The following is a 13,272-nucleotide window of genomic DNA, read 5'->3' as shown; positions in this document are numbered from 1 at the left end:
TAAAGCATTTACATGACGCGTGGATGACACAATTATCTCTTTATTCTACATACGTAAAGTGTGTGTGTGTGTGTGTGTGTGTGTGTGTGTGTGTGTGTGTGTGTGGGGGTCTTTATTCAGGCACAGAAGTTTGCTAAATACCGGAGGGTATTTAAAAAACCTCGTGGAAGTCTGTAGGAAGGCGGAGAGATAGGGGGACAACAAATTGAAAGCGCAAATCTGCATTTAATTTAAAATTCAGTAGACACAGGCAATTAATGGTCATTGCATCCACAATTCCACATTTGTCTGGGATCCTTTCATTGTTGTGGAAGTCAGAAGTCAGCGTACGGTTCTCATTTTACCCCTTATAACGAATCTTATTTTATATCACCTCATGTATTTATTTCTATTAATTGTAATTTAATTACATGAAATGTCGCCGTAAATTTACTGTGAGCGGGTGTGTGGTGTTGTCTATGTGGTTTCTGCATTATTTAACGGGATGAGTGTCTCGTGCTGCCAAGTAAACTGGCACACGGTCGCCCGTGCCAGACGGCAAAGAAACACACAAGAAAGCGTCTGCGTTGTCAGGGGCAACTGCACCGTCCGCCAATCAGATTGGGCGCATTCGCCGCTCGCATCACGTGACAACACCTCGTCAACGCTTCCAACATGGCGAGCGAAAATCACTGTTCGTTTTTCTAAAAGTTGAGCTTTTAAAGACGCATTTCGCGATTGAGTGGGAAATAAAACGTCTTCTAGACAAATGGCCTCCGCAAACGCCCGCAAGTGTACCGAAAAAACTCTTTGTCGCGGTCAAACGGAAGAAGATGATGCCGAGCACGAGCACGATAGTGACTGTGAATCCACATCATCGAGTTTCAACAGCTCCGACTGCTCTAAGTAAGAAAATAATTTGACTCCGTGAATACAAACAAACACATGAGACTCCGTGACGCTGCTTAAGATGTATGAGATGAGTCTGGTTGAACAAGCTATAGTGTACACAGAAAAGTTTGTGAGGAGGAGATACTTCAACATGACACTTTAACAGTCGTTTTGATGGTTTACAATGCAGATATAAAACCTAGGCTGTGGTTATGTGGCTTTTGTGAAGCATTTATTTACACATATCATCTAAAAATAGTTGTTTTGTGAATAAAAGTACTTGTAAATGTTAGGCAATGGCCAGCTTTGCCAAAAGGGAGTGTCATCTCATCCACACAGTTTCCATCCCTCCTCCCTTGTGCTTTTCATAGCTTTTGGGGAGTGTTTTCAATTTGGGAGGTAAGCCTTCATAAGTAGTATGCTTCTTGTCATCCTCTGTAAATTTATGGATATCACATTAAAGCTGCCTACCACAGATTTCTTCAAAGAAAGTTTAAAAGGAGAGAAACCAAAAGGAAAAAAATAACTATTTTTTTATTCTCACAGTTTTGGTCAAGCATGTGATTATGCTTTTTACATATAGTAGTTTTTAGTTTAGCTTTTTTAATTTCTTCATTACAATACACATGGGCAATAACTGATAAAAGTAAATTAAAAAACAACAGTAGCATAAATACTGACACTGCATGGATAATACTGAATCTCTTTCAAGACAGAAGTAATTAAGAAATGTGGATATAATGGCAAGCGAGGAGGAGCATTTATTGTACATTTCACTCAAGAAAAAACAGCCAAATACATTTTTGAAGTAATGACTCTTAACTTCAGTATGGCTTTTTGGAACAAAAAGACAACATGTAAACTATTACAGTATGAGGATAACCAAAATCTAAAAAATGAAATCTAGTCCTGTATCATCATATCTATTATATTAGTATGTCTCGAGTCCCTATTAATGGAACCTTCTCTTACCAGTTTCCTACAACTCTGCCTTTGATGCTATGTGTTTTTCAATGCTCTGTTTGATTTCTTTCAGCGACTTGGAACCAGAATGGCTGGATGACATCCAGAAGAATGGCGAGCTTTTCTACCTTGAGTTGAGTGAGGGCGAAGAAGAGGCTGCATTGGCCTCCGCCGCCAACCAAGGTGTGGCCACTAATCATGTTCGCTTTAGCGAAAAGGAGGCAGAGGTCATCACGGAGGAAAACAAGAAGCAGCGATGCAGTTCATGGACGAAAGGTGAGCCCCCATTAAAAAGGCTAGCCAGGATCCTCAGGAGAAAACGCCGGCCATCTCAGCGCAGAGTAGGAGGAAAGGATGGGGGTAAAGACAACTCGACTTTATCATCACCTCCAGCATCCATCCTGAAGAACCAGCCAGGTCAAAGGCAGGGTGTGATGGTTCAGCAGCAGCAGCTGAAGGAAGTGTGTGTCTACCTCAACCCTAAACGTCTTGGAGGTTCATCAACACCTCTCTCTGACAGTGGAGGCCTGCTGGAAGCGCTGCTGGGGGTGGTGCATCGCCCCTCCTGGAGCAGAGGACAGGCAGACTCTGCAGGTGTCAGACAGGAGGAAAGACTGACTGTTCATGGATTAATACCCAATAGCCCGGCCATCAAATGTGGCCAAATCTTAATTGGTAAGACCATAATTCCAATTCCTATACAAAACTACAAAATATCATCATCTTAAATACCTTCACGGTATTTTTCTATACAGTTTTGAAAAGGCCAATGAAGATAGTCCTCTAATACTACATCAGTTAAACTAAAAAAAGTACTTTTTGTGACTGACGTTATGCAGAAGGCACTATCTCCATCCTCAACAGATCCAACTGCTTTCAGGAGAGGGAAAACACAGCTATGCAGCAGTTCTGATTTCATGTCATGAACCAGCACTGACTCATTTATTTCCAAACCACACTGATGCACTGCGAAAGCATGCGCTACAATTATTACAACACAGTCTTAATCAGATTTCTTGAGATAAAGAGCCCAAAGCTTAAATAATGAGCGTCATGTACAACCCCTAATCAAGTCAGCAGGTGGTAGCCTAACCGGCTATTAACTAACTAACTAACTAACTATGATTTTTAAAGGTAACTGGAAAGAATTGTTTTTATTCTGAAGGAAGAACTATCCTTGTCATTCATCATGTTGTCTAAACTCTTTCAGTGTGGCAAATCCATAGTAACAACTACAGAGTGATACAAATCATTATTATAGTTTCAGTTTTTAGCTCTGCGTTGTAAAACCACAAGGCTCTTGTTAAAAATGTGTATAGGAAGTTTAATAGCTACTTCTCATTGCCATCTTTTAGCAGCAGGTCAATTCGGTCCGAGTGAAACTTTCAGCACATTTTCGTAGAGTGAATGTAACTCTATATTCAGGTCTTGTCCTGAAAAAATGGTAATCAGTCTGTTTGAAAGCTTGGCTCCTCTGAAGTGATTTTCTTCTATCGGGGTTAATGATCGGACAGCTTTTACTAGCAGACGGAGGAACGCCAGTCGTGCCTCAGCACAAATGACTACATGAGTTACTGTTTAGAGCAGCTTTTTATGCAGCCAGCTACATGCTTAAACAATTAGCCTGGTTAAATACCTGAAATAGCTCTGTTACTGAGATGGTGGTCAGCTGCCCTGCACACAAGCAGGTGAAGCTCTTTATTGGCCTTTTACTGGGTCATCCAAGTGCATAGGTCAGAAGCAAATCACAATAATACAATCAATAACATTATTCTAAGTAATGTTCTTACTGTCCATATAAGCCAAGTCAATATTTAATTGCTGACCAACACTTTTCTGAAGGAAAGGGATAAGATTGTACCAAAAAATGAAGGCACACTGCACACTTTATTACAGTACTAAAGTTGATTGAATTTTGGTGGAATTCATTCCCTTTCATGTGGACAGCATTATGCTCAGCTGTGCATCAAGAGAATCTTCTGTCAGATCCACGTAGCACTTCATCTCAGGTTTTTTAATTCTAATATATTTCTTGGCCCCATTTGTGTGAAAACCCCAGTTTAATGTGGGAATGTACGCTGATTGAACATAAACTAATAAAATTATTTATTAGCATGACTTATTACTGATAAATGTTACTTTTCTGTTATGTTCAGGTGATGTGCTTGTCGCAGTGGACGATGTGGACGTGGCCTCGGAAAACATTGAGAGGGTTCTGTCCTGCATCCCAGGGCCAACGCAGGTCAGTGTGTGTAAATCTGCCGAATAAAGGCTCAGTAACAACAATTTATTTTTTGTTTTTTATTGATATTGATAGCAACCAATTTTTATTAGTCCCTTTTGAGGCCCACTGTGTGAGTGTTTGGGTTTTTCCTGGCTTGTCACAAACTGCAAACTTGGAGAGTAAATATAGACATTAAATTACTTTGAAATGCATAGATTCTTCTAAGCTGCTAAAATGTGAATGGAAAGCAGAAGTCAGCTCAGTTTAACATTAGAAAAACCTCAATTACTGAAAAATGATCCTTTGATCGGTAGCTAAAAAATCCACAGTCTGTGCCTCAGTCGTGCATTTTCACCAAAAAGCAGACCATCAAAAAGTAGGAATTTGCAAATGACAGAGTCTGTTCGGGTTGATGGCGAACACAGCGGATAGACGGGACTGCGGTGTGACTCTTTTTTCGGTGCCACAGGAAGCTGTTGTGGGTATGGAAGCTCAGCTGATTAGAAGATGTAGTCGGAAACTAAATTACATTATAGGGAAAGAGCGGGGAAGATTTTTTTTTGGAAAAATACAAGGTTCCTCAGGCACCACGATGACTCTAAAAAAAACTTGGAATAGAGTTGTGTGTGTGTGTGTGTGTGTGTGTGTGTGTGTGTGTGTGTGTGTGTGTATGCTTGTGTGCGTTGGAGGATGGCTTTTCTTTGTGCCAGCCCTCCCAGATGGAACGTAGACAGTACTTATTAGGTTTGGAGGAACAAATATTAGTATTAAAGTCAGTCCACCATGCCCTTTGCTAACCCTTATAGCCGAACAAGCCTCAGTTACTCCTTCATTTGTGTGTGTGTGTGTGTGTGTGTGTGTGTGTGTGTGTGTGTGTGTGTGTGTGTGTGTGTGTGTGTGTGTGTGTGTGTGTGTGTGTGTGTGTGTGTGTGTGTGTGTGTGTGTGTGTGTGTGTGTGTGTGTGTGTGTGTGTGTGTGTGTGTGTGTCCATCTAAAAGCCAGAGCTAACTGACTGACATCAACAGACTGGAATCCCAGTCAGAGCACACTCCAGTCTAACCACATCCTTATTATTTATGATGAGAGAAAGGGCTGCAGTTAGCCCACTCAGCCTTTTTACCCAGTGATTTCTCAAATTTAGGGTTTGCCTATTTGAAAGTTTCTACCGTTTTTAATGTCTGAATTTGAGTCCCTCAGCTCAATCAAGAGCTATTTCTTATATCCTCCTTTAATCCTAAAGAATTGAGGATATCCATTTCACAATTTCTACCTCTCACTTCCAGGACTGAGTGAACAAATGATAGTCACCAATTGAAAGGTACATCACTACTAGGTTCTTCTTAATAATACCTCTACACTTGGCTAAAATGGCTGGCAGCCCAGATGTGGGCGCCTGCTGGGGAGGCGGGTAGCCTGTGGTTAGTGCTGACAGGCCTTGGAGAGTTCTGGGAGTAATCGTTGGATTAGAAAAATACAGCTTCTACATTTTTGACCATGGAATATGATCTTCAATTTAATCATTTAGTTTGGTAGGCACCATATGATCTAGGACTACCCATGTTTTTTGAAAGTAATGACCACAACACCTCATTAATTTCTTGGAGCATACTAAATGGCTTTTTTAGGTTAGTGGCAGACACAAACAATGCCTGGGTTAGGAACTGGACTACCCTTTCAGTCATCCATTTAAAAAAAAAAAACTGTGCGTCTTAAACAACGTAAGCAGTAGAGTAACATAGAGTGTTCAATAAATGACATATTTTACATTCTGCATTATAGTTAAACACCAAAGTGTAATTGGGGTGTGTCCAGTTAAAACGTAGTGGTTAAAACTTATAACTGGATCCGCAAGGTCCACGGTTGTTTGAGGTCAAATCCCAGCAGAACCTCCACTGTTCCGACTTCGTTCTGCTTTTTCACTAAATGTCTCAGTAAGGGAAAAATCTTCAGACCTACTGTATTGTCTTTATAATATATTCCCCTTGTGTCAGGGTTACACTACATTATTTCTCATAGAAATAAATCCTGCATCAGAATCAAACCCAATGATAGAGTTTCTTGATCTGATTAACGATGCAGACCATATTAAGTGGATCATGCATTGACAGATATGAGAGATGCACATTTAATACAGTTTCTTTATCAATATAATAAAATTCTGTGTTTTCACTATGTTATATTAATCTAGTCACAGCAGGCCGAAAACTCAATTTTATGTGCCACAGCAATACGTACTACATAAAATTGCCTTATTTAAAAAAAAAAAAAAAAAAAAAAAAAAGGTATTGTGGGGGAAAGAAAGGTCGATTGGTGCTTCCCTTGTTCAACACATCTTTTTTGCTTTTTTTTTTTTACCTAAGTGAACACACTAATAGGGGTGTCATGATTCTCCAAATCCACGATTCAATTTGACTTTTGATTTTAAGATCACAATGCAATTCAGTTTTTGATTTAAATATTTTGTAGACTATATGGAGTCTTGATGCATAACAACATAAATAAGAGTTAATAGATGGCAGTAGGGTACTTTACAACAACCGCTTGAGTTTCTTAGAGTTTACGAGATGCACCATAATGCACCATGAGTTTACACAGTGAGCCTGAGTGCACCATAAAATTCAATTTGGTAAAGAGTTTAGCTGATTTGCTAAAGGGCACTTAACAATTCTTCCTGACCACTGATTTAAGCACATTATTTTTTAGGAATTTAGCTGCTATTTTTAACATCTGGATTCTGGTTGTGATTTTCCTGAATTAACATCAGCTTAGCTCTATAGATGGCCTCTCTAGTGCTGACAGGTTGTAGCCCAGAGTCAGCACAATGTGTGAACAGGTATGCCACCATAGCATGCAAACAATGTACATTGTGAGTCTGTAAAGTGTGAGTGAATATCCAGTCTTTTGTTGTCCAAAATGTGTATTTCAATCGATTATGTGCAAGTTTAAATGATATAGTGTGTGGGGTGTATTTTGTATATGCATATGTACACATAATACCATTACTGTGTATCGCTGTGAAATTCTGGGGTATTTTTGATGTATAGGATGTACATTTGGGAGTTCTTTTCCTATACACAGCGTCTACTAGATATAATCTGATATAGTGTACAAGATTTAAATGTAGATTTGACAGATTGTTGCAGTTTCTCATCCTTCTTTGCACATTGACTGCATGTGTTCCATGTGCGTGCTTGTTGGATTTCCGTGCAGCTCTGTTTCTGTTTCCACTTTGACTTTCTATGAATGGCAGCGTAAAATAGAAAACTGGGGTATGGAAAGTACTGCATGAACAAGAAAAGATAGGCTGTCTGTTGTGTTGCCACTGTTTCTCCGCTTTGCACAAGTCTGGTTTTAATTTAGTCAAACACACTCAGTCAAACACACACACAAAAACACACACAGATCCCTGCTATTTGTTATGCTGCGGTCAGGTCTGGCTGCAATGTCACTTTCTCTCTCTGACAATCTCCATCCTGTTATTCACTTTTCAACTTTTTCTGAATGACTGTGTAATGATTGAAGTTTTTCACCCCTTTGGCAGCACGGCTCACGTGCACACCTCTATTTTCCTAAAATAGAATAATAATAATCATGTGGAGCCATAGTGGCAGATTCTTTAGAAATTAATAATAAACTCTTAGAGGGATTGGTAGGCAGGCTGATGCAATGATATTTTAACAAAATAGCTGTTTTTTTTGTCTCTTTTTCTCCTCGTCTGTTATCACCATCTCCAGGTGAGGCTTACGTTGGAGACGGTGGCTCAGGTGGACAGAAGCAATGCTAGTGACACTTCATCAGTCCATAAGACGAAGGCCTCGCCGCCTGTCAGCCAGCTGGTGCGTCTGCTGTGGGGGGAGGACACAGCCGAACTTCAGATGTCCATAAGACACATCCCGCACATTGTCATGTACCTCTCACTTAAACTGGACTCAGCATCGCCACAGGACGAGGTCAGTTTGCATAAAATTCATGATGGAAGATTTATTGGTCTTGACAGAAAATGATGAATGACAAATAACACCACAAACCTTAATTAGAATTAAGACTTGTGTATAAACTTCAATTTTAAACCTCATCTTAGCCATTTTATCAAAAGTCCACGAACTAAAAGGTTCCCTCAATGCACTGCATTCCTTTTTTTTTTATTACATCTTAAGCCCCACAAAGATCATTGACGACGAACTTAAAATTATTTTGTCGTTCTTTGTAATGGCTCCTTTTTATGGTTAATCTTGGATTTAAAACAAAGAGCTGTGAAACAAAACACTGTTTGCTGTGGAAAAGTCAAGTGTATTTGACCAATCAGGAACATTCAGTGCTGGAAACCCCGCACTGCACAAATTTAAAAAGCCATGATTAAAATTTTTGCCATATTGCCCAGCCTGACTCTTAGTCACTAAATGGTAATTCAAGTTTGCTGGAAGATCACAGCCACACCCCCTAGTACTTTCCAGAGTGTCTGTGGTGTAATTGGTTAGTGTGTTTGGCTATTAATTGAAAGGTTTGTGGTTCAAGCCCACCCATGGATTTTATTTGCTTAAGTAATCTGTAAATGAGTAACCTGGTTTCTGTGCTCAGGAGTAGTGGTCAGATAAATCAGGTGCCAAAGTATTACTACTTTCCTACAGTCAAAGAGTTTAATCCTCCTGTCCTCCTTAGCCGCTAGCAACTGCATCAAGGATGGATGGGGGCCCGTGCGCGATCACGTAAGGCTTGTATCATGTGGACACGTCTCCAGTGTTGTTGTCATTACTTAGAATTGTTCATGGGGGTGACAGAAACTATGCACTATAGCTTTAACTATAAAATCATCTCAGACTAGGAGGCAGTTCACTGAGGTGTGATGATACAGTGTCCTGATTGGTAGAAAATGCTTGCAGAAAGAAAGGCCTGTTGTCAGGTAAAAACGTAGTTATAGTAAAGAGCGTAGCGTTAGTTCATCTGTGCCAGCGGCAGATTATAATCCTCTGAATCGTTCCCAGTCAGGTACATGTGCGCATGTAACGCACACACCTCGGCTCTACTGTGTGTGTGTGTGCGTGTGCGTGTGCGTGTGCGTGTGCGTGTGTGTGTGTGTGTGTGTGTGTGTGTCGCGCGGGCATCGCTGTACAGAATCCCGTCTATCTTCCATAATGCAACGCTTTTATCCAAATTAATTGTGCTTGAAGCTGCATGGCATTTTGTCTGGTTTGCCTGGGTGTTGTCCAGTTTTGTGTCACTCTTTGGATTTTGGATTTGAAACATTGAACTATACAGAAGTACGGAGGTGTATTCTGATAATTGAGTGTTAAGAATGACCTGAGATGTGTAGGGAAATCCCATGTCCAGGAGTGGAAAGCTTTCTATGAATTTATCTGATGTGAGTCAGACTCTTACAGAAAACTACTGCTCTGGATGCTTTCCAACGCCTGCGGTGCCACTAACAGAAAACAGAGGGAAAGGGGAGATGTTGAGGCACTACCCTGAGCTTAGTGCTGTGAACTTTATTTAGGGCACTGTTTTGTATATTTCATATATTCACTTTTAGTGAAGTGTTAGTCCCATATTGTGTGTATGCGTTTTCTTGCTCTGGGAAGCAAATAATTATTTTCTGACCAACACCTCCTACACTGTAATCACAATTTCCCTGTGGACGACTATTGGCAAGTTGATGTTTTCTTTATGATTGTATTTCATGGTTCTGCAGTTCCTTTTTGTGTATCTGCAAGCCAGTTTTTTTTCTTTTTCTTGACCTAAACAGCAGTGGAGAGTACGGGTTGTCTGGAGCCACATAAGCCAGTGGTTGATTTTGTAAATGATAGTGTTATGCAAGAATATTGACTTTGATGAGTCCTTTGATTGCAAGGTAGCAAAAATTGGTTCAGCTTTGGTATTTTTGAGTCTTAGCTGTGTGATTATTGTGTGATCTGAGCATTGTTTTGCTTGTACAGAAAAGATGTAACTTAAGTGTTGTGCTGTGTTGGTTGTTCTTGTTTCTTTGTTCTGGTTGGCAAGGCTATAAGTATGGCGAGTGGATAGTGCCACGGATAACCTACCGAAGGAGACTGTCGTGTGACTCTAACGTGTGGATTGACTACACCGTCGCCAGTGTACATCGTAGTTGATAAGTACGCCGCCACACCTAGCGTCGTCGCCAGACGTGCCCCCCCAAAAAAAAAAATTGATTGAGTGAATTCAAGTTCAATATACAGTAAGACTGTGGCCGATAGGTTTAAATGTATTTCAATTCATTCAATATATGTTCCAGGCCCTTTAGCCATTATACAAGTTGCTCTAAAAGTAGCCTACTGACAATATAAAAATAATACGATGAATTAAATTGTAGTATCTCATCAGCTTATGTGACCTGCGCATTGTTGGAAGAATACGTAACTCTAACATTGATTGAACATCGGCGCCATCTACTGGATCATTGGCACTAATTGCCTTACTGTTTATAAGCTTAATAGATCTATTTACATGTAACTTTATGTACGTATGTGTATGTATGCATGTATACACTTTATTATATACAACTTATATATGTAGCCTACATAGTAGTGAAACATTCATGTTTAACGTTACCTTGTTTATCTTTGTTTTTAGCCATAACGTTATGTCTGTTTCTGTGTTTGAAAGCAACACCTAGCCAGACTCAAATTCCCTTGTGTTTACACTTACATGGCCAATAAAGCAGTTTCTGATAAAAATCCAAAATATACTGTAAGTTCTTTATTTAGTATCTTTGCAGAGACCCCCAATTAAAAAAAAATCGATTTGAGTCAAAGGCACCACGGTCTCGCTGTGTGGGCTGGCTCTCTGTTCTTTATCTAGCTAGTTGGCCTAGCTAAGACCAGCCAAATCACTGACTTATTTATTATGTAATGGGTAAATGTCAATCAAGCACCTTCATATTTGTTTTAATGTTGAATACCCTTAATAGTTAATTTGTTTGTATTTTTTGAGTGAATTGACGTTCATTTTGGGTAACAAGTGGACGCAACTATCACTAAGGCTGCAAGCTCCCTGCAAGTTATTTTTATGATTTTGATCATATATCTTGTGACTATACCTTCGTTACGGTCCTAAGGAGGCATAAGACAGTTGCTGATTGTTGTTGATTTTGGTTAAATATGCCAAATTGCTATTTTATTTATGATTGTTGTTCAAACGGCATCTGTCTATTGTTGCCATGGAGACATTTTGAGTGTTCATTCAGCAGTTTAATACTTTTTTTATAAGCATGATGATATTATTAGCCACATATTATGAGTAACACATAAGAACCAGAAAGTAAGCAAAAGAACACTAACAAAATGTGAATCTAAACAATGACAATATACTTTACTCTAGTTCAATATTAGGGGAAAAGTCACCCTGACGACGTAGACGTCTTTAGATAGTGAAGGCGTGTGTTTCACACGTTTGTAAGGCAACGTACTTAGTTTAGACGTTATACCTGGTTATCCTTTGAATGACACAATCCACTCGCCATACTATAAGGGCCTGTTCATTCAAGGTTTGTATCCCCTCTCCCACCACTCCATCCTCTTAGCCTCTCAGCCACTCTGCTCTTATCCTCCCTGTATCTGTTAGAGCTACCAGCATGCTGGGAGGAATACTAATGTAAGAATTGTGTGTGAAGCACTTTGTAACTGTGTTTAAAAAAAAAAAAAAAAAAAAAAAGAAGTTATGTAAATAAAGCTTTACATTTACTTACTTACTAAAATGCTTAATAATGCTAATAGTCTCTACTTGGTAGTTGGTATTGCAAAAATAGTTTCTAATGGATAAGTACTAATCATGTTATACTGTAGTTTGTTATTCTCTGAGCTTCAGCCAAATTCCTGTATTTCCTGAATTTGCTTCTCTTTACTCTGGAAAGTCAAACATGTAAAATATTTTGGTAACATTCATCTTTAAAGTGACATTTTTATGTTTGTCCCAAAGTGAGAGTCTGTTGTAAAACTGAAACCAAACTATTATTGTTGAGGTGACAGAAAAAAACATCCAGTGGTTCATCTGTTAATTCTTTTTTGCTGTCTATAATTTCAGACTTACATTTTGGTAGCATCCAACAACAGATATTTCACATTTTTATGTGACATTTATCTGGTCATGGGCTCACCAGAGATGTTTATTTCTGCTGAATATATCATTTTCATGACACAGAACAACACTTAAAGCGAAACTCTCGCCAAAATTCAACCTAGGGTCTTTTTGTGAATGTACCCAAGTCAAACTTTCGTTTAAAAGCATATTTAGGACAGAAACGCAACTTTTAAGATTTACCGTATTTTTGTTTCTCTGTCAAATGGCCTTTTGAATGGGAGTGCTAGGTGCACTTTTACAACAAGAGCTACGGTGAGTTGTTCAAAACCTTATTTTTAGTAAACTCTGTGTACACAAACAATGTTGTCAATGCTTTTATTAAGGTGTAGAGCCCCTGGTGATACTTCCAGCAAAGTTTAATGTTGTGTCGAGCTTTCTTAGTGTTTCAAAAATAGCTATTTTGAGGCTAGCATAAAAGTGCCCATAGCTCTCCCATTTAAAAGGCCATTTGACCGAAAAACTAAAATATGGTAAATTTTAAAAGTGGCGATTCCGTCCTAAATATGCTTTTAAACGAAAGTTTGACTTGGGTACATTCACAAAAAGACTCCAGGTTGCATTTTGACGAGAGTTACGCTTTTACCAGATATTCCTGTGTGAATGTGTGTTTGTGTCTGCAGGAGGAGATCTTGTACAAGTACCCGGTGTCTGAAGCATCCGGCCAGCTGAAAAGAGTCAGGGGGATCTTCCTCACTCTGAGTGACATGCTGGAGAACGTCACAGGAGGGCGGATCCTCAGGTAGAAGAAGCAGCATGGAGAAAAAATTGATGTGGAGGCGATACTCTGATATGCTTTGCACCCATAATGATGCCCGTATACTATAAGAAGTCTAATAGACCATATTGGTTGTAAAGCACATTGATGATACTGTAAAGTGTTAGCTAAACCCTTTTAACTTTTTCACACATAATGCTGGTTGTTTCATGAAGAGGATGTGAGCCTATTCAGAGCAATTTTCTTTTGTTCCATTTAAAAAAAATAAAAATAAAAAAACTGGCACTCAAGGAAAGATGCAGTGGCTCTTTATATAAAATTATAATAGGGCATCAAAATGAATGTGATGATGAGAAATTCCTAGACTATTTTTCTTGTAGCTCCCTCAAATTCCTAACTTTTCTGCTAG

The 13,272-nt window shown here is 39.2% G+C and overlaps 1 protein-coding gene across 1 annotated transcript in view; it reads left to right on the top strand.

Annotated features, from left to right (window-relative positions):
• The first annotated feature begins 631 nt into the window (after positions 1-631).
• Positions 632-13,272, top strand: part of intu (inturned planar cell polarity protein) — a 38,456-nt gene continuing 25,815 nt past the window's right edge. Inside the window, 5 exon segments of the mRNA XM_028564799.1 lie at positions 632-885; positions 1,907-2,508; positions 3,990-4,075; positions 7,792-8,007; positions 12,769-12,887. Of these exon segments, the coding sequence (XP_028420600.1) occupies positions 749-885; positions 1,907-2,508; positions 3,990-4,075; positions 7,792-8,007; positions 12,769-12,887 (1,160 nt within the window). The 5' untranslated portion in view covers positions 632-748.

Source organism: Perca flavescens, chromosome 19 (genome assembly GCF_004354835.1).
Source record: "Perca flavescens isolate YP-PL-M2 chromosome 19, PFLA_1.0, whole genome shotgun sequence".
Taxonomy (NCBI): Eukaryota; Metazoa; Chordata; class Actinopteri; order Perciformes; family Percidae; genus Perca; species Perca flavescens.
Note: the sequence above shows the minus strand (reverse complement) of the source record. Positions and strands in the feature narration are given on the sequence as shown.